The 22,632-nt window shown below is 45.2% G+C and overlaps 1 protein-coding gene across 2 annotated transcripts in view; it reads right to left on the reverse strand.

Moving 5' to 3' along the window:
• The window catches only part of LOC146063452 (serine palmitoyltransferase 3-like), a 117,207-nt gene that overhangs the window by 71,597 nt on the left and 22,978 nt on the right, over positions 1-22,632 (reverse strand). Inside the window, exons 1-3 of one of the 2 annotated variants that reach the window (XM_083175837.1) lie at positions 7,415-7,531; positions 2,659-2,847; positions 2,254-2,408 (exon numbers count right to left, since the gene is read on the reverse strand). In XM_083175837.1, the coding sequence (XP_083031963.1) occupies positions 2,254-2,408; positions 2,659-2,847; positions 7,415-7,462 (392 nt within the window). In that variant the 5' untranslated portion in view covers positions 7,463-7,531. Of the gene's footprint in view, positions 1-2,253; positions 2,409-2,658; positions 2,848-7,414; positions 7,532-22,632 lie in introns of those variants that run through there. The other variant, XM_083175836.1, reaches the window with a different exon arrangement.

The following is a 22,632-nucleotide window of genomic DNA, read 5'->3' on the forward strand; positions in this document are numbered from 1 at the left end:
AGGTTCCTTTTCATCAGCGACCATCTCTGGTCGCTGATGAAAAGGAGAAACTGAGCAATATATCTGTGTACGGGGCTTAAGATAATTATAGAGGTCCAGTGTCAGATTCTAAGGATTCCCTGTAGCATCTTTTTTGGTAAATAAATAGTTTTGAAATAACAAAAACAAACATCCATTCGCATGCTGAGGGGGAACACCCACATTATTCGATGGTCGGCGAACATCGAATGATGTGGAATGTGCACGCATAGGTAGTAGGGTGGGTGCTGCGTGTCACTGGGGGGAGGGGGGTGGGGGAGGGTGGTTGGTTGTACATATGATCATGGGGGGGCTGGAAGGGGGGGGGGTAGCCCAGGTTGGGGTTACTGACTGTAGGTCGCTGAGGGGGAGTAGTGTATGTCACTGGGGCTGAGGAGTGGGGTGGGTCATGCTGTGTCTCTCCCCCCCCCCCCCCCCCGGGAGACACTCCTCAGCCCCAGTGACATACACTACTCCCCCTCAGCGACCTACAGTTAGTAACCCCAACCTGGGCTACCCCCCCCCCCCCACCTCACTTCCAGCCCCATGTAATCCCACACCCAACCAGCATTCAACATATGACAAAGACAATTGGACAAATGACCCATTTTAAACTAGTCCCCCAGGCACCAATGATACTACATTATACATACTGCTGCTCCCAGGCCCCACATCACTGAAATAACTTATCTGCAGCATACTACTAGGAGTACTAACTCACCAACAAAATAGATGCACCAGGCTGAGGCAGCAGTGTGCAGCACACAGGAGCAGGTTAGGTAGGTCAGAGCCTGAAGCTGGACTCTTGTGCAGGACTCGAGGTGGGAGGAGCAGCAGACTTACTGCGTGGTAAGAAAATGGTGCCGGAGCCCGGAGAAAAGCCCGACCGCGCAAGCATACTACACCCCCCCCCCCCCCTCTGATTCCGGAGGCAGTGAGTGAGTGAGTGAGTGAGAGGCTGCGCAGCGTGCGCACTAGCTGGGTCGGTCAGTGAGTGACAGCCTGCGCATAAGCCTGGATCCCTCCTCCGTTCCCTGCGTGACCAATCCTCATAGCAGGAGGGGGAGGCACTAAACTACCGGTCAGTCACAGTGACTCACATAGTGCTGCGCTCCACCGCCGGGTCCTCTCCGCCTGATCTCTAAGGCTCCCTCTATGCTCCGCCTCCACCCATCAGCCAGCCAATCCCCGCCCTGTGCTGTGCGCCGATCGGCGCTCACAGTCACAGCCACCTGTCACTCAATATACGTGTCAAGCGGCTGTGACTGTGAGCGCCGACCGGCGCACATAGAGACTCACTCACTGACAGCCAGGCTCGTCCAGCAGCAGGAGGCACTGAGGCAGCATTGAAAAACCGGGACGAGCCGTGCGGCGCCCCGGGCAGTTGCACGGCTCGTCCCCCTGTAAAAACGGCCCTGCATACAGCGGAAGAACATCAATCTACAACTTCTGTACTTTTGAAAATTCTTGCTCTTGTTTAGAATTGTAATGGTAACAAAAGCGTGGTATGTCCAGGACATAAGTCAAACTCATGCTATAATAATGACACACACACACACACACACACACACACACACTTTAACCTCTGATGTTAGGGACAAGGAACATGGAGACCAGTTTTGACTGCCCCTTAGACTGGCCTGTGGGTACAATGATGCCAGTGCACAATAGCCCAGTTTATAGTCGGGTAGGTAAGATTTAAATTTCCACTACAGGAACTGGTCCCTAAGGCATCAGACCGGTGTACCTGGATAAACCAGTCCCGGCTGGATGGAGCATGAAAATGCTGCATGGCTGGGACCAAAGGAAAAGGTGAGGCCCTGAACAGCAGGAGAAACCCTACCGGTTAGTAGCTAGAGGCAGGAACATAGTATGATACAATGGTAAAGAAATGGAGCTCCAATAAAAATGGATTTCAAAGGGTCTTTTTAAACTACCTGCCTCTAGGGGATACGGTCGTATTGTCGACAGCACTTAGGTCGATAGTCATTAGGTCAACAGGTGTCAAGGTCGACACAGTGTTAGGTCGACCTGTACTGTTGCCGGGAACAGAGATTCAGTTCCCGGCAACAGTACGGTGAGTAGCTGTCTCACTGGGACACTATGATGACTACGCTAGGCAGCCGTTGGGCTACTCTGATAACGTAGCTTAGCCTGCCGCCGTGAAAGTACCCATCTATCTATTACAACAGTACATGGGCTGTTCTACATACTGATAATGGCAGAAAGAATCACCTGTATGTCCAGTTGTAGTCATCTGTCAATCGCTCCATGAGATCAAACTGAGGTCCTGGTACGCTGCAGATGGGCCGGTTCCAGTTGTCACGGACTCTCATGTAAAGATTTCTTGTATAGAAGTTTTCAAAGTCTTGGTAGAGTGGCACAAAGTCCTACATTAACAAACACAAAATAAGCTCACCGGTGATTGCCTTACATGCATATGCTTTGTGGAGATTAGACCTCAAACATTAAAAAAAATTGGGGGGAAAGTCACCACATCACAGCTGCACCATGTATGGTCTGTACTTCAATAAAATGTTGAGGGGACATTTGGTCCTCCAGCTGATGAGAGAATATACTGTATACCTCAGACAGTAACAGTCAGCCCAAACGACCCACAATATAATGTTGGAGTCTTACTTTTTGTGCTTCCCTTTCCTCTGCCATGTGACATTTCTCCAAGCCCCAAGCTCTCATGAAGTCACGGAGGTAGCCAAATAAGGTGATAACGCCAAAGCCTATGTAGGTGAGCACAGCAACGTACATTGGAGCTTCCTCAAAGGACTCCTTGTACTTTTTATTGTACAGATGGCCATTTGCGGTTCCATTCTGAAGAAAGAAAAGAATAGGGTTAGTTAAATTAAGTTAGATAACCTCCAATAAAAGAAAATATAAGATATTCATGATAACGACGATAGGCCACAATATTGATCGCTAATCAGAGTATTTGCAAATTAAGTGTCTTCGATCCACTGCGTATGCGTGCCATATGTATCACGGAATTCGTGACCAAAATAAACCATATGAATAATAAATGCAATGTGGTTGGAGCTTGACTGACAGAAAGCTGCAGTTTGGGGGCTGGGTAGGTTGGAAAAAAACACAGACGTGCCCAGGAATTTTTGTGGGTCTGCAGATTGGTGAAAGCCTCAAACCTACTCACAGACGGCAAAAACTCTTCGTTGGTCGGGAATTGCTCAACTTGGGACATACAAAGGGGTTACTCAATTCCGTGCTGGACTTTTCAACAGTCGAGGGAAAAAAAAATGCTCTTTTTTGCTGTTTTTAGGTCAGATTTACATTAGACCTATTCAATTACAGTAAGTCCTGATTTTCTGTCTGTCGAAAATCACGTGGATGGGTAATTTATTCAACGATCCATGTGTTTTTGTTGAAATTGTGGGCGTTTTACTTTTTAGTCATGTTTCGCCAAACAGTAAATGGTTTGACAAACCACTAAGAGTCCATACACACTGGGCGACTATGCCCAGCGTGTATGGACAGCGATGATAGCGTTCATTGCAGGGGGGAAAGCCGCTCAGTGCATACACACTGAGTGGCTTTCCCCCTGTCTGGCGCCGACGGAGGGGAGAGGACAGCTTTCCATTGCTCAGTGCTATGCAAAACCATCCTCAAAGCTGCTCATCTGCTGGTAATACCAGCAGATGAGCGGATTTCCTGGCGATGATGCAGGAGCGCGCAGCAGCGCTCACTGCTGGGGCATACACACTGAGCGGCTTTGAGCTGAAAGTTGCCCAGTGTATATGGGCCTTAAGAATGAAAAGCCTGATTTTCCGGTTCTCAGCTTACTTCACTTTATTGCAGTTAATGACAGCTTAAGAATGTTTTTTACCAAGAGCACTTAATTGTCAGAGGGAGGAAAGTGTCAATGTTCATGCAAATACTCATTACATTAAATGTAACTATATAATATGTTGGTGTATTTATAGGTCAGGGCTCAACAGTAATCATTATCACTGTTTCAGTGCGGATAATGGGGATTTTATTGGAATATACTGTAATTATATGGCACTACAAGGGTTCCACAACGCGCCATTACTGTACATACACAAAACAGGGGACATCGGGGTAAATTTCAGTCAGAAAAGTCTGAAAATCCCGGCAAATACACAGCATTTCAAATGCCGTGTCATTTTTGCCGGGAGCAGCCTGACCCCCTTCACACAGAAGAACAAATTACTGTGTTGAACATTTCTACCAGGTAATTTGCTGAATAACACGGGTATTTATTTTTTGTGAAAGGGTCAACATGGTCATAAATCCCGTGTCCTCCACCCTGGTCAATTCCAAGGTCAGAGACACGGGTTTTACGACACGGATGTGCCCTTTCACACAGAAAAAGGACCTGTGTTTTTCACGAAATTACTGGGCAGAACTGCTTCACCCGGTAATTTCGTTCTCTGTCTGAAAGGGGTATAAGATGGGATGTTGTCCATAGCAACCAGATTCGACTTCTTATTTATTTTTTAACACCTTCTAGAAAATAATAGTATCAGATTGGATGCTCTTAACAACATCCCATCTTCAATAGAACGCCCATCTTAGTAAATTTACCCCAGTGACTTACAGTTTAATATAGGAAAGGAAAAGTATAGGTTACACAACCATAGCTGCATCTGCAGATAACACAGAGATGAGGATCATGGTGGAAAAAACCTGAAGGATTTTGTTCCATCAAAGAAGGTTTAAGTAAGGAAGTGAGAAGGAAAATGGGGGGGGGGTGTCAGATCTGCCAAATGACAGGGTGAGTGTGTGCGGGGACATGGCAAGTGTTTTCAAGTACAGCTCAGGCCGTGAAAAATCTGGCAAAACCACCATACAGGTTGACACACATCAAAAATGTACCGCAGTGCCCACTACACATTATGCCACACACCATAATGCCTACTACACATTGTGCCCCACTTTGTAATTCCTACTACACATTATGCCACATGTCGTAATGCCTACTACACATTATACCACATGCTTTAATGACCGTTACACATTATACCACATGTGTAATACCAATTACACATTAAACCATATGACGTACTGTAATGCCCATTATACATTATGCCACATGTCATATCGCCCATTACACATTATACCACACACCGCAATGCCAATGACACATTAAACTATACACCATAATGCCTATTACATATTATACCACTGGCCATAATGACCATTATATATTATACTACATACTGTAGCTGCCACTTGCCTACATGCTCTTTGCCGGGGGTTGCATGATCATTGCATGGGGTAGTCCTTCATTTTAATCCCCCCCCACCCCCCAGTTCTGGCTCCCTAAGCTACCTAGGCTGCTGCCTAATCAGCCTATTGTTTAATTGGGCACTACCCTCTCAAAAAAATGGCCCCCATACATTAGGCAGAGTCAGACCCGATTTCCCTGCAACATCCCTGGGAGGGCTTACATTTGATTTATCACATGTGAAGGCCCCTATACATTACGCCGACTTGTCCTAAGGACAAGTCGGCCTAATGTTGGCCCCGACTTCCACTGAGCTCCCCCAGCAGCTCCTTATATGATTTGGAACTTGATGTGCCATTTTTTACATGTGATAAATCGGATCAATTTATCACATGTAAATCCGGGGGAGCTGCAGGACAGCAGGGTCTGGGAGAGCTTACAGGCAGGGTGGTGTCAGATGGCGGGGAGCGGTCCAGCTGCAGGGGTAGTGGGCTAGCGGCAGGATTGGAGAGGTAGCGGTAGGCGGGGAGCAGGGAGCGCATAACAGAGTCCGGGTAGTGGTGAGCGGGAGAATAGGAAACATCCTATTCAAAAGACTGGGCGGCCTCTGATTGGCCCGAGAGCTCAACCAATCAGTGGCCGCCCTGCCCGCCCAGTCTTTTGAATGGGATGGCTCCCATTCTCCCGCCGCTACCCGGACTCTGTTATGCGGTCCCCGCTCCGCGCTACCTCTCCAGTCCTGCCGCTAGCCCACTACCCCTGCAGCTGGGGGTAGTGGGCTAGCGGCAAGAGAGGTGGCAGAGAGCGGGGTGCTCTCTGCCACCTCTCCTGCCGCTAGCCCACTACCCCACTAGCGCAGCTCCCACGGACCGGACCGCAGTGGACTCTGCTCTCTGGTCCCCTCTCCCCCGGACCTGCTCCCTGCCAGCTGCACATAAGTTTAATCTTATGTGCAGACCGTCCGACATCACAATCTGATCCGATGTGTACGGGACCGTGCATCAGATCAGATCTGATGTCATACCCTACGCGATTTGGGCAATTTCATCCGATTTCTCTGCCCGATACTCCAGAATCGGTTCAAATCGCGTAGTGTATGGGGGCCTTGACTCTCTGGGAGCTGCAGGCGGAGGGAGCCAGGAGCCGGGCTGCAGAATAATAATAAGAAAAACAACAAAAAAGAAAAACATACAAATGAATAAGCAGTCACTGATTGGCTGATAGAGTCCTCTCAGCCAATCAGCAGCTGTCCATTAATTTGCATGTGTCCCCCCAATTCACCTGCCACCCAGCTCCCCCCGCCAGATGGCTGCACATAAAATTTATCTTATGTGCAGCACTTACTGTATGATCTCCAGCCCCGTTTCGATGTGCACCGGACCGCGCATCAGATCGGATGTCATACACATGCGTTTCGGGCGGATTTCACGGCGCGATCTATAGGAATTGGGTGAAACTGGGCCCAAATGGCAAAGTGTATGGGGGCCTTCAGACTCATTCGCACACATACAGTAGGAGCAAGTTTCATCTTTGCTCCTTTGGCCATGGCTAGCCATGGCCAGCCATGGCCAGCCATGGCTATTCTATTGTTCTCAGCTGCAATACGTATTGTATTGCAGCTGAGAACAATAGAATAGCCATGGCTAGCCACGCCCAAAGGAGCAAAGATGAAACTTGCTCCTACTGTATATAAAAAGCTCTCACATAAAGTGATCAGTGCAAGCTACCAATGAAGGGTTGTTGCTTTCACTAAGGGCTAGATGTACTAAGCGTGAAAAGTGATAAACCACCAGCCAATCAGCTCCTAACTGCCTTGTCACAGGCTTGGTTTAAAATATGATAGGTGGGAGCTAATTGGCTGGTGGTTTATCACTCTCCATTTTATCACTTTTTATTGCTCAGTACATCTGGCCCTAATTCTATTTATGCTAATGAGAAGCACATTTTGAGAAAGATGCTCAATGTGGCACAGTTGCCCCAGACTTGGTGTGCCTGAAGGCGCTATTTGGTGTAACAGTGTATTAGGACACAATTGTACTGTTTAATCTAGTACCCTGCCCCTTATCAGTGAAATATGCCCTCCTCACAGTTACCGATTAGGGGCAGGGTGCTAGGATGACCAGCACATCTATAACCCTCTGATTACTATAAGGTAACAAAATGCAGGTACAGACATACATCTATAGTATACCACCGGTGTGTCCGGGATTGGGCGATGTGCAGCATTGGGGCAATGCGAAGGGTAATGCAGGTATGGCTGCTACACAGTCACAGAACAGCCAGGCAGGTCCTTACAGCTCTCCCACAGGCAGCCTGCTGAAGAGCCACTCCCTTAGCACAAGGAGTCAGGGGGCTGATTGGAGGGGCTCATCACACGCCTCTCTGATGCCAGGAGATCAGCAGCCCCATGGGAAAGATGTTATCATCAGAGACACCGTGTCAGCTAGAGGACTCTCCTCATGCATCTATTCTGAATGTTAAGAGTGATGTTTTATATGGTGTGATTTGTATGGTGGTGGAATTATTGCCAGTACTAGCTCAGTGGTGTATTGCTAAAGAAAGACTCCTAGATTGGTCAGCTTCTTAAAGATGAGGTAGAAACTTATTTAATTAATAAGCCTTGGATGGAGATAAAGTGGAGAGAGATAAATGGTGTCCATACACGGTACAATTATTGTATACAGTTTGGACTAGATCGCATCGCATAGGTTTTGCAATGCGATGAGAGGAGGTGAGACCTAGTACAAAAAGTATGTGCAGCACATACGTTTTGTGCTGTGCGATGAGATGTGTGACGGGAGCGCGCATCTCATCGCACCCATTATTTGTAACGTGTATGGGCACCTTCAGTCCCAGCCAACCAGCATGTGTCATTTTTCAAACACAACCTGTAACTTGACAGTTGGGAGCTGACTGGCTGGTACTGGCAGCTGGCTATCACTCCAAGAGTCAGATGCACTAAAGCTTCAAAAGTGATAATCTGGAGAGTGATAATCAGCCAGCCAATCAGCTCCTACCTGCCATGTCACAGACTGTGTTTGAAACATATCAGGCAGGAGCTGATTGGTTGTTTATCACTCTCAATTTCATCACTTTTGAAGTTTACTGCATCTGGCCCCAAGTCTTAATAAATAGACACCTAAGATTCTATGGTGGACATCAAAGAATGCACTGACAGGCTTTCTACTACAGATGGGATACGGTCACTATCTGCATTGGGTCGACCACTGAAGATCGGCCGGGGTTAGGTCGACACACCAGAATTAGGTCAACATGGCTAAGGTCAACAGGATCGGGATGCATACCTTCCAAGTGTCACGATTTCAGCGGGACAGTCCCGATTTTCGGGTCCTGTCCCGCTGTCCCACCCGCGGCCGGCATTGTCCCGCTGCGGGGGGTGGCAGTTGGGAGCCCCCCCAAGCTGATTGAATAGACACTGTGCGCATGCGCACAGCGTCTATTTGCGGCCGAAAATGAGGTCGCGGCTAATTTGCGTAAGCCGCACTCTCATTTGCATAGGCCCCGCCCCTTTCCGTGCTTCGCCGCGCGAGTGTCCCTATTCCAGCAGCCAAGAAGTTGGTAGGTATGGGGATGTCAACACAAGCATTAGGTCAACAAAGGGAAGGTCGACAGTTAAAAGGTCGACATGAGGTTTTTTTTTTTTTAATTGAGTAATTTATGTGGATAATATTTATTTTCCTTTATAATTACTTTAAGCAAAAAAGTCAAATTCATATATAAACATTAGAACACCGCAAACGTCAATTATCCTGAGAAACTATTAGCTATATTGATTATACAGGAATAAAGAATGATCTGTAAATCATTCTCCATATAACCAAAAAGAAAAAAAAACACAGCCTTAATTAACCCCTTCCCGACATTTGACGTATATATACGTCATGACTTTAAACTGTCCCCGCGTCTATAGACGCGGGGACAGAGGGACGATGTCTGCTGTCCCTGACAGCAGACATGTCCCTGCATGCCCAGGGGGGGCTGCGATGCCGCCCCCCCGTCGGCGATCGCTGTGATTGGCTGTTCAGTGTGAACAGCCATTCACAGCGTTTTCCTGTGTTACCGGCGAATCAGACGCTCGGTAACACAGGTGTCAATCACCGCCGGGCGTCAGGGGGCATGAGGGGGTCATCGGTGACGACGACACCTCACCCCACCTGCCCCCAAGGCTGTGATTGGTCCGTGGGACCCACGGACCAATCACAGCCAAGGCGCGTGATTTAAACTAACGGTGACTGCACTGCAGACGCCATTCCGGTCTGGAATTGCGTGCAGAGCGGTCACCGTGCCAATCTGTCGTGATACATACCTGATCCTTGCCTGAAACTTACCTGATCACCGCTGATAGCGTGCTGCCAGCAGCTGGATACTTCCTGGATCTTGTGACTTCTGTGTGTGCTGCTGCAGCAGTGTCATAGAGTCACAGATCGTGAGAGATAGGGACAGATAGTGACAGAGAGTGATAGAGAGTGATAGAGAGTGCTATATTTTGTGTCTGCTGCACCCCCTTTTGTGCTGATCACTATATCTGAGGTGATCAGCAACTTTTTGGGGGTCCAGGTTTTTTTTTTTATATATATACCCTGTCAGGTTGTGTGTCTGCTGCCCCTCACTGCTAATCAGTGGTGCATCACTGCATCACTGATCTGCAGTTTTTTTTTTTTTTTTGGAGAGTGCAGTGGGGTTTTGTTTTTACACCCACGTTGCTTGTGTGGGTGTCCTGTGGCCGCTGAGCGCTGATCAGTGACGTACAATCACTGAACAGCATTTTTGGCACAGGGTTGATATCATTTTTTTTTCTGTAGTTTTTTTAAATTGTTTTTTTTTTGGAGAGTGCTGTGGAAATTTTTTTTAAATTGTTTTTACACCCACGTTGCTTTTGTGGGTGTCCTGTGGCCGCTGATCAGTGACGTACAATCACTGAACAGCATTTTTGGCACAGGTTGATATCATTTTTTTTCTGCAGTTTTTTTTAAATTGTTTTTTTGTTGTTTTTACACCCACGTTGTTTTTGTGGGTGTCCTGTTGCCTTTGAGCGCTGTTCAGTGACGGACGTTACTGACCAACATCTGTGCTCAATTTTTGGCGCAGGACCTTTTTTTTTTTTTTTTTAACCCCTTCAATTTTTTTTTTTTTTATTGGGATCAAATTCCTGTATAAAGTATTTTTTTTTCTGCACTACATACACACTACACACTACATACCCCCCGTGTTGAAATAAAGTTTGTACCCCCCCTACACTATACACGTGTTGAAACATTACACTTACAGAAACACAAAAATAAAAATGGCATCCCAAATGTCATCCCAAATGTCATCCCAGTCATCCAGAAGAATGTATTCAGCGGAGGAGGCATATGCCATGCTTGCCTCTGACTCTGACTCTGACACAGCCAGTGATGCAAGCGGGGAATTTGAAGGATTCGCCTTAAGCTCCTCTTCCTCCTCTGCTGATGAGGGACCCCCTCAAAGACGCCCCCGTAGAGCAGCTGAGACCCCCCCCCCCCCCAAATGATTGATCCCGTATGGACCCCACCACCAGACAATTTTGAGCCCCAGGTTCCTGAGTTTTTGGCCATCCCAGGAATCCAATTTGATTCAGCAGGTCTCAGAGAAATTGACTTTTTCAAATTATTTTTCTCTGATGATTTTATAAATTTAATGGTGGACCAAAGTAATTTATATGCCCAGCAGTTTATTGCTCAAAACCCCACGTCATCATTTGCTAGGTGGACCCCTGTAGATGCAGTAGAGATGATGACGTTTTGGGGTCTGGTGTTACATATGGGCATAGTAAAAAAGCCAGAAATTAGGCAATATTGGAGTACAGATGTTCTGTACAGCACCCCATTTTACCGTATGGCCATGACTCGGACTCGTTTTGAGATAATCCTTAAATTTTTACATTACACCGATAATACACTGTGCCCACCCAGAGATGATCCCACCTTTGACCGGCTATTCAAAGTCAGGCCGGTCATTGATCATTTCAGTGCCAAATTTGCAGAGATGTACATCCCTGAAAAATTTATTTGTATTGACGAGTCCCTTATACATTTTAAAGGAAGGGTTAAATTCCGCCAGTACCTTCCCAGTAAGAGGGCAAGGTATGGCATAAAAATGTATAAGCTGTGTGAAAGCACCTCAGGGTACACCCACAGGTTTAGGGTATATGAAGGGAAGGATTCAAGAATTGAACCGCCAGAATGCCCCCCCTCCCTCGTAGGTGTTAGTGGAAAAATTGTCTGGGATTTAGTGCACCCCTTCCTGGATAAAGGTTATCACCTCTATGTGGATAACTTTTACACTAGCATCCCCCTGTTTAAGGCCCTTGGTTCAAGAGGTACAGCAGCTTGCGGTACTGTGCGTAAGAACCAAAGAGGCCTCCCAAAAACGCACATTGCCCAAGTAATGAGAAGGGGTGAAAGCAGGGGAATATGCACCGAAAATATGTTGTTGGTCAAATATAAGGACAAGAGGGATGTCCTTATACTGACAACAATTCATGGAGACAGTACCACCTACATCCCTGTACGAGGTACCAGTACCCACACCTCAAAACCTAATTGTATCCTAGATTACAATAGGTACATGGGCGGAGTGGATCCTTCAGATCAGGTACTGAAGCCGTACAGTGCCCTGCGGAAAACAAAAATCTGGTACAAGAAGCTGGCCGTGTATATCATCCAGATGGCACTGTATAACGCTTACGTGCTATTCCGTTCTACCAGCCAGAGGGGGACATTTATGCACTTTCAAGAGGAAGTCATAAAGGGCCTAATATTTGGGAACCAGCAGGCAGAGGGCCCCAGTACTTCTAGTACTGGCCCCCGTATTGTACCAGGGCAGCATTTTCCTAACGAAATCCCCTCCACTGCAAGAAAGGGCAGGACACAAAAAAGGTGCAAAGTTTGCTATAAAAAGGGAATAAGAAAGGAAACTATTTTCCACTGTGAAACTTGCCCCGACAAACCCGGCCTATGTATAAAGGAGTGTTTTAAAATATACCACACATCTATGGATTATTAGGTTCATCATTTCACCGTGCTTCGGGGGTCTTGCTAATGCCACATAGCACCCACCATTCATTCCACCAGAATCTGAGCTGCAAAATCCAAAAATCACTCCTTCCCTTCTGAGTCCTGCCATGCACCCAACTGGTATTTTTTGGTCACATATGAGGCATTGCCATACTCGGGAGAAATTGGGGCATAGATTTTGGGGTGCTTTTTCTCCTTCATACCTTCTGAAAATGAAAAATTTTGAGCCAGAACTGCATTTTTGTGTAAAAAAATGTAATTTTTCATTTTCACTGCCCAGTTGTATCAAAATTGGTGAAACCCCTGGGGGTTTGAAATGTACACTATACCCCTAGATGAATTCCCTGAGGGGTGTAGTTTGCAAAATGGGGTCACTTGTGGGGGGGTTCCACTGTATTGGTGCTTTGGGGGTCTTGCTAATGCGACATAGCACCCACCAACATTCCACCAGAATCTGTGCTGCAAAATCCAAATATCACTCCTTCCCTTCTGAGTCCTGCCACTTTTTAGTCACACATGAGGCATTGCCGTACTCGGGAGAAATTGGGGCACAGATTTTGGGGTGCTTTTTCTCCTTCATACCTTCTGAAAATGAAAAATTTTGAGCCAGAACTGCATTTTTGTGTAAAAAAATGTAATTTTTCATTTTCACTGCCCAGTTGTATCAAAATTGGTGAAACCCCTGGGGGTTTGAAATGTACACTATACCCCTAGATGAATTCCCTGAGGGGTGTAGTTTGCAAAATGGGGTCACTTGTGGGGGGCTTCCACTGTATTGGTGCTTTGGGGGTCTTGCTAATGCGACATAGCACCCACCAACATTCCACCACAATCTGTGCTGCAAAATCCAAAAATCACTCCTTCCCTTCTGAGTCCTGCCATGCACCCAAATGGTATTTTTTGGTCACATGTGAGGCATTGCCGTACTCGGGAGAAATTGGTGCACAGATTTTGGGGTGCTTTGTCTCCTTCATTCCTTGTGAAAATGAAAAATTTTGAGCCAGAACTGCATTTTTGTGTAAAAAATGTAATTTTTCATTTGCACAGCCCAGTTGTATCAAAATTGGTGAAACCCCTGGGGGTTTGAAATGTACACTATACCCCTAGATGAATTCCCTGAGGGGTGTAGTTTGCAAAATGGGGTCACTTGTGGGGGGGTTCCACTGTATTGGTGCTTGGGGGGTCTTGCTAATGCGACATAGCACCCACCAACATTCCACCAGAATCTGAGCTGCAAAATCCAAAAATCACTCCTTCCCTTCTGAGTCCTGCCATGCACCCAAATGGTATTTTTTGGTCACATGTGAGGCATTGCCGTACTCGGGAGAAATTGGGGCACAGATTTTGGGGTGCATTTTCTCCTTCATTCCTTGAGAAAATGAAAAATTTTGAGCCAGAACTGCATTTTTGTGTAAAAAATGTAATTTTTCATTTTCACTGCCCAGTTGTACCACAATTGGTGAAACCCCTGTGGGTTTGAAATGTACACTATACCCCTAGATGAATTCCCTGAGGGGTGTAGTTTGCAAAATGGGGTCACTTGTGGGGGGGTTACTAAATTTTAGCATCTTATGGTGCCTAGAAACCTACATGGTGCCTAAAAAATAATCTCATAAAAAGGAGGCTCCAAAATCAAGTAGGTGCTCCTTCTATTATGAAGCCTGTGGTTTGGTCAACATGCACACTAGGGCCACATATAGGATATTTATGAAAACAAAAGAATTGGGGGAATCAATTTTTAGTCACATTTCTCTAGTAAAATCTACTGTGTTCCTTAGAAAAATGTATTAAAATTGCAAATCTGCAAAAAAAATGAAATTTTGAAATTTCACCTACACTTTGTTTTAATTCCTGTGAAACACCTAAAGGGTTAACAAACTTCCAAAATGCTGTTTTGAATACTGTGAGGGGTGCAGTTTTGTCTCACATACAAGTCCCTCAAAGTCACATCAGAACTGAACTGGTCCCTAAAAAAATCAGTGTTTGCTATTCATATTGTAAGCCTCCTAGTGTCCAAAAAAATTAAAAGGAAGTTGAAATAATGATGGAAACATAAAGTAGACATATGGTCTATGTTAGTTATTAACTATTTTGAGTGGTATGATTATTTGTCTCACAAGCAGAAAATTTAACATTTTGCAAATTGCTAAATTTTCCATTTTTTTACAACATTTTGGTATTTTTCACAAAAAAACACAGACTGTATCGACCCAAATTTACCACTAATTTGAAGTACAATGTGTCACGAGAAAACAATCTCAAAATCACTGGGATAAGTAAAAGCAAAAAAAAGTTATCCCCACTTAAGTGATACATGTCAGATTTGAAAAAAAGGGCTCTGTCAGGAAGGCAAAAACTGGCTGTGTCAGGAAGGGGTTAATGGATTGTTGTGGGGATGCATATTTTGAAGAAAGCCATCAAAACCAAATACGATTAAATTTGGATTCAGCCTTACGAGTAATATATAAATATCTCTCATGCTGCACTGTAGCATTAACCAAGGAAGTCCAGGCCTTAAAGTCAACATTAGTTTTTAAAGTTTTTTTTAGCCGACTTGTGCCAACAGGTGGAATTTCATACCCTACCATCCACTACGTCGTGGTGGGAGAATATAATAGGTGTACCGGGCGCAGCAATGCACTGTGCCCCGAAGCATGGTAAAAGGACGCGTTACACTTAAACGTGTCCATGTTGACTATGTCGACATTTGGAAAAATTTTCAAAACTCATGTCAACCTTGACTGTCGATTTCTTCCGACCTTAGCCATGTCAACATATCTGAGATGTTCACCTATGCCCTGTCGACCTTCAATGGTTCAACCCTATGACCCAAACCCCTACAGAGGTCTACTGCTGCTTGTACATATTTTATTACTGCCGCTGCATAAAAAGATGCGGCCTAGAACATGATCTTATCTGTGTATAACCAATTTCCAGTGTTGAAATGTGAAAAATTGATAGATAGCAACCTTATCGAACGGAAATAGTATGGACAACGTTAGGCTCTAAATACTTATATATAGTACAATAGACAGTCTACCAATTTAATAAAATTACCAATCTTTCCAGACTGTATGCGGTTGCCAAGTCCATGGCAGTATGGCACTGGCTGTATGGGATAATTGGTACCAACACACTAGGGGGGGAATTCAATTAACCAAGTTAATTTAAACAGGGGAAAAAAAGAAGGGAGGTGTATCCACAAGCTTTAACACCCGGGGGTATTCAATTAGAGACCCTGGGGTGAATTTATGAAGCTTGGAGAAGTGTTATCTATCCCCATAAAGAACGTTATGTGCAAGGTGATAATGGTTCAGCCAATCAGCTACAATATGTAAATTGACAGGTAAGAGCTGATTGGCTGAACCATTATCACCTTGCTCATAACGTTCTTTATGGGGATAGATAACACTTCTCCAAGCTTCATAAATTCACCCGCCTTTCTTTTGCCTGTTAACACCTAGAATCCAGGATAAGTCAGGGTTGCCTACTTTTTAAAGTCCCCTCACCATGTCACCAGTATGGTAAATTTCGCAATTCGTGGGTCTTCGAGGAGGGGGTGGGGTTAAATGATGTGATTTGCATCTTTAGCCCCCTCCCCCTGAAAAACCATGAATCGCGGTAATTTACCGCTGCGGCCAGGGAGATTCAGGGGGTGCCGCCGGTTTCCGGGAGGGTTGCCCACCTTTCTAGGTGGCCCGAGGGGGACCTGATTTTCGGGAGCCTCCTGGCCATTCCAGGATGGTAGGCAACCATGGGATAAGCTACCTACGGGAACGAATTCAATGGCCCCAGGGATCAATTATCTGGAGTAAATTACCACAGCTAATAGAATTCCCCCCTATGTCAGCAAAAGTAGGTCAAAGAGAAAGCAGAAGAAAGCCAGTCGCTATAGAGCGAAGAGGTATGGAGGATTGTATGTCTCTTCAGGGTAGGACCAGCATTTGCACCATTTGTTCCTAGCACCGTCTGTGGCTTATAAGATAAACACGGTCTACATACAGTATACAGTTAATAAGTTGACCTCAAAAGGTCGACAGGGTCAGAATGCCAACATGAAAAATGTAGACTTTTTTACTTTTTTGGGGCGTCAATGTTGACAGCTGTCGACATGGACCTCCAATTAATATAATGCTTAGCTCGCCATGCTTCAGTCCCAGTGTGCTACGCTCAACACACTTTTATATTCTCCCTCTATGCCGACATGGATGGGGAACAAAGAACAAGCCGGTTTAATAAAAAATAACAAATTCATGAAAAAAATAATAATGTCGACCCATTAAATGTCTAAGTAGACACTGTAGATCTATAAACCTGAACCAGCCTCCTGTACCGTCACCCTGAAGGATGCTTCCACATTCTGGCTTGTGGGATAATAGCTTGCACGGAAATAAACTATGAAATAAATAATAAGGGTGTCCGGAGTCTCCAAGGAGTTCGATAACAAACACCTCTCAGAATCAGGGCACACTGCCAAATGGAGCCGTCGCAGAATGATGACATGCTCACATCTGAAATGCAGACAGACATTCTCAGAATGCCATCAGTTATAGGGTGTACACACGGGTGGATTTAGTCTATTTTTCTATTCGATTTTGCTTATATAAGCAAAATCGAATCCAAATCGAACAAAAAAAAAATAAAATAATCGAACACATTCGATTCCGATACCAGAATCGAAATCGAATACAAAAATAGACTGTGCAGGCAGGAGTATAGATAATATTAAAGTGTGGGTTTTAGAAGTGGAGATGTTGGGGAAGCTATAAACAGTGAAAGTGGATATGTGAGATTTTTCCACCCTATAAAAACATTTTATGAACAAACCTCCATAAACACTAATAGACTTCCTCATCCAGATCACACGCTACACTCATTACATACCACCACCAGAAAGAAGCTTCAGTGTATGCACGGCATCCGGATTACAGGTCAATATTGTATAGAACCAAGTTTTCAATAGGTAAACACAAACAAAATGTTGACACGGCAATGCTAGACACATTAAAAAAGTTGAAATTAGATTTTATTTTTTGGGACTTTTCCATACTTTAGTAACATCCAGGTGGCCTTTGATCGGGAACAGTAAAGTGTGGCGAGGGCAGTAGGAGAACGAGGCTACTGACCTGCGAGCCAAGCAAGGGAACTCGCTAGGTGGTGACATTGACACCAAATAAAAACATAATACACTCATGTCAACCTTTTGGAGTCAACCTATTGACTGTCTATCCTATGATCCATACACTATGGGCCTAATTCAGCCCTGATCCCAGGGCAAATTTGTTCTGAAATGGACAAAAAACATGCTGCACTGCAGGTGGGGCAGATGTAACATGTTCAAAGAGAGTTAGATTTGGATGAGGTGTGTTCAAACTCATGCCCCTTTCCCACTGCAGGCTTTACACGGTAAAATGCTGTTTTTTTAGCCTTTTTAAACGGCTAGAGCTGCAGTGGGAAAGCTCCAGGTTGCTTTACCCGGGTAACAAATACCGGTATTTGTTAACTGGGTAAAAAGCAGTGTTTTACCCGTGTAAGAGACGTTTTTTTGGCAATGGGAAAGGGTTTTAAACGGTATTTAGAAATAATAATAAAGGTTAAGAACATGATTAGTGCATGTGATGTTTTTAATGACAAGCAAGGTTTACTAGAGAGTTTAAACGTGTTGCTTTGTGGTTTACACGGGTAAGTGTGAATGACTTTTAAACGGTAATTTACTGTTTTAAAGCTGCAGTGGGAAAGGGTCTTTGTGGCTCTTACCCGGTAAAGACCTGTTTAAAAAAAACGGGTCTTTACCCGGGTAGGCAGTGGGAAAGCAGCATCAAATCTACATTGCAGTGTAAAAGAATAAAGCAGCCACATTTAACCTGCGCAGAAACAAAATAACTCACCCAAATCTAAATCTCTCTGCACTTGTTACATCTTCCCCACGGTTTTGTCCATTTCAGAGAACAAATTTGTCCTGTGATCAGGACTGAATAAAGCCCTATATTGTTTGTCTTGGAGTTCAAGGGAAGTAGTTGATGGCATCGGAGTCATTCGCACATGGTCTGATGTGTACCCAGCTAGAACCTCTGTTCTGTCTTTAGATGTGGCCTGTAATAAACCTAACCCAGTGAAAATATTTGATGGCAAGACTAATCTCTGTCAGAGTAAACAGTCGCTCCTCAATGCCTTTGTTTCACAGGGAGTGACCACAAAGTCTGTGGGGTGAAGTTGGCACTGGCGCAGACACTGGGCAAGATGTACTAAGCCTTGAAAAGTGATAAAGTGGAGTGATAAACCACCAATCTGCTCCTAACTGTTATTTTTCAAACACCGCCTGTAACATGACAGTTAGCAGCCGACTGCTTATCACTTTTTCAGCTTAGTACATTTGGCCCACTATCTCCATTGGGAAGATTCCTTTGTAAAGGGATGTACACATGGGGCTATACTTCTAAAAGGTGCCCATACACGGTACAACTATTCTATACAATCTCGCATCTCATGGCATTGCATAAGTTTTGCAATGCGATGAGATGAGATCTAGTACAAAAAGTATGTGCAGCACATACTTTTTGAGCTGTGCGATGAGATGTGTGACGGGAACGCGCATCTCATCGCACATAACAATTGTACCGTGTATTCGCACCTTTAGGGCGGGATGTATTAATACATGCCGCCCTTTGCTTGGCAGCCGCCGCGATGCTGCTGCATATGTACTAACATATGCGGCTAGCATTGGGTTGCGGTGACAGAGACCCCCGCGATACCTGTGATGTGGTCTGCGGGGTCTCCGTCACATCCCGGCGGCTGCCAGTGTCCCCCTGCGTCTCCTCCTCCCCCCTGCAGCCGGATGTCCTCCCGGCTGTGACACCTGCTGGGGGAGGAAGAGATCAAAAGGAGGACGGGAGGAGGGGGGGGGGGGGGGGCGCGGCGATAGAAGCCCATAGGCTTCTATAGGGTGGCGATACCCTGCCTGGCGAAAACGGGGCGGACGGGTATTGGTACATAGGAAAATGCGGTAAAAAGCCATTGGTACATAGGAAAATGCGGTAAAAAGCCAGTTTTACCGCATTTTCCCTTTAGTACATCCCGCCCTTAGTGAATTTGACTAAATCATCAAAATTGCTTAGTAGGTTTGCATAAATCAACCCATGTGTACACAGTGGGCGATATTGATGCACAGCATCGCTATTGGTGGCCAAATAGCCAGTGCAGGAAAGAATATTTTTGCTATGCTGTATATTTTGCCGCGGCTCCCGGGCTGGCAGGATGAAGCTAGCCATTTCTCTGATGGCTTAACTACATCTTGAAACATATGGGCTCAGCCGAAATCACCGGGGCTGAGTCCCGTGTGTACGCGGCTTTACAGTCCTGGCCCCAATAAGCTAGACTAACCATGATCTAATCCAGTGGTTGCCAACCCGTTGCTCGGGAGCTACTGGTAGCTTGCGGTAGCGATCCGGGTGGCTCAACCACTACAGTTGGCCGTCCCTCCCTCCTTCCATTGCTCACCACCGCTAGTTCTGAGGGTAGGAGAGCACATTGTATGTCTCTCCATCCCCACAGGAGTACCACGATAGTAGGTCATGCCCCCTACTTCGGCACGCACAGATGTCCCTTCTCCTCTGCCTCCAGCGTTAGAAGGTATGTACGTGGCATATTGGACATTGCAGTGTGTGGCATATTGTGTCAGGGGCATTACAGTGTGTGGCATAATGTGTTAAAGGCATTTTTTTATTATTTTGCACATCTTTTTCACTAATCTATAGTAAGCACAGGGTTGCCTACCCTCCCGGAATGGCTGGTAGGCTCCTGAAAATTGGGTCCGCCAGATACCGCCAGTCCCCTCGCATCTCCCTGGCTGCAGCGGTAAATTACAGCGATTTTCGGCTTTTTAAGGGTAGGGGCAGAGCTAAGGATGCAACTTGAGTCATTCTAGCCCCAACCCCTCCCCAAAGACCCTCAAATTGCGGGATTTGCAGTACTGGGGGTGGGGCTTAATGACATTAGGCCACACCCCGAAGTGCTGCTTTAAAAGTAGGCAAGTATGAGTAAGCACCTTGTTTAACAATGTATTTTTTCTCATTTAAAGCACAATATAATGTATATAAGCAATTATATTCTGCAACTGCATCGCAACAGTACTCAATTGTGGATTTAAATTTGACCAGTTATCACACATCTTCTGCCTGATCCTCTTTGGCTACAGAATGTTCTGTTTATCTTGAGGTATTGTCCCGCTAAATTTGCAACCACAATGGACAGGTAACAGCTGCCCATACAACAGCCGTAATCAATGGTATTCAAATACTAACTGCAATAATGCAGGGACGTGCGGTGAGGTAAATGGCTGAGGAGTTCCTTGCAAGTACCAGAGCCAGATATGCACACAATATATGAGCCATGGGGTACATGCCAGGATTATACACATGTACAGCAGTATACACTGCTGGAGATTTGCAGAGTTTTGATAAGAGATGTGCAGAAAAGGTAGCCAGCTGAGGCACTGCCTCACCTGCCATAGACTTTTTACTCCAGTGTTTTGACTATAAAAATAATTAGAATAAAAAAAATAAGATTTTTTTTTATAGATTCTTTGTATTTTAAACATACTTTATAAACTCAAAAGTCCAGCGTATACGTTAGTATGACAGGAAAGGCTGTGCCTCACCCCAATGCACACCACTGCAATAATGTATGCTGTAATCTGACTTTAGTACTAAAACACATGATTCCTATGACAGTCATGATACAGATGACTGTATAGGTTAAACCATAACTTTGATGATGTCACTGACCACGCCACCTGATTTGCGGCATGTAACTGGAGATCATACAGTAGAAAAGTCTGTAAAAGGGAGAGGCAACGCGTGACAGCCCCGTGCAACTATGTACAAAAGCGGTACACAAGGGCTATTAAAGGAAATGACCAATAGACATACAGTACAGCATGTACATACCTATGAGGTTTACACAAGAAAACACAATGGCTCATATCTTAAGCATACTCTTAAAACAACTGACTCTGGTAATACATTATAGGTGCATAAAAAAAGAAAAAAAAGAGTAGCAGCGCTGTACCTTAAAACTTGATAAAAAAAAAAAACTGGATGGTCTTTACAATAGATTTATTATTGAAAACGAATATGACATAATAAAACAATAATGTAATAACAAATGGTCCCACTTCCACACTAGCAGCAATAAAGGAGAGTCCATTCCTATTTTGCCAAACAGTATTGGTCATTGTGTAATAGTTACCACTCCTGGTTGATCAGTCCCATATGACGATGGTACAGTCCATATGTCCAAGTGGTCGCCCCCAAGATGGCACAAATTACCGGTCCACTGGAAAGGAGTCAATGGGGTTGGTTATGAAGGTCCCAGATAGCCAATATGGGTAGATGTTAATGGATGGGTGGACCCTTGGATGGCATGCAGGGTCACTGTTAAGGAGCTGGATCCTGTAAGGCTGGTCCGGACTACAATCCTGATGTAGGTGGTGGAAGATGGGCTTAGCACTGACTGACGCGTTTCGCTGCACCTGGCAGCTTTATCAAAGGTGTAGTGCTAATAGGGCATGGTTTAATATATATATATATATATATATATATATATATATATATATATATATATATATATATATATATATATATATACACACATATATATACACAGTATATATGTATATATATAAAATCGACTTCCAGAGGCGGGCACCCACGGACTTGTTCCCAGAAATAAATCACTCTTACAAGAGTTTAGCAAGCTTTCGGGCTTTTATTGTAGCCCTTCATCAGGCAACATATTTTTTTACATATATATTTCATATACTTTACATCAGCCCGATGCCCACCGCCCAGGGGCATCGGGGACAGCCCCGGACTTTCAGCATGGGCTGGTAAGTCCTGGAGGGGGGGGACCCCTTCATTGGGGGGGTCCTCACTTCCCCAGGACCCCTGCCCATGCTGACCAGCCACGGGGATAATGCTTTGGCCGCGGGACCTTATATAATAAGTGTCCCCCGGCTGTGGCATTACCCTGCTGGCTGGTTGGGTCCGGTGCTGGTTCTTAAAATACGGGGGACCCCTAGTCATTTTGTCCCCCGTATTTTGGGAACCAGCGCCGGACCTTGAGCCTGGTGCTGGTTTCATTAACCCCTTCCCGCCGCAGCCTGTTTTTGCCTTCCTGACAGAGCCCTTTTTTTCAAATCTGACATGTATCACTTAAGTGGGGATAACTTTTTTTTGCTTTTACTTATCCCAGTGATTTTGAGATTATTTTCTCGTGACACATTGTACTTCAAGTTAGTGGTAAATTTTCGTTGATACAGTCTGTGTTTTTTTGTGAAAA

This window comes from Crinia signifera, chromosome 3, assembly GCF_055691185.1.
Source record: "Crinia signifera chromosome 3, ASM5569118v1, whole genome shotgun sequence".
Taxonomy (NCBI): domain Eukaryota; kingdom Metazoa; phylum Chordata; class Amphibia; order Anura; family Myobatrachidae; genus Crinia; species Crinia signifera.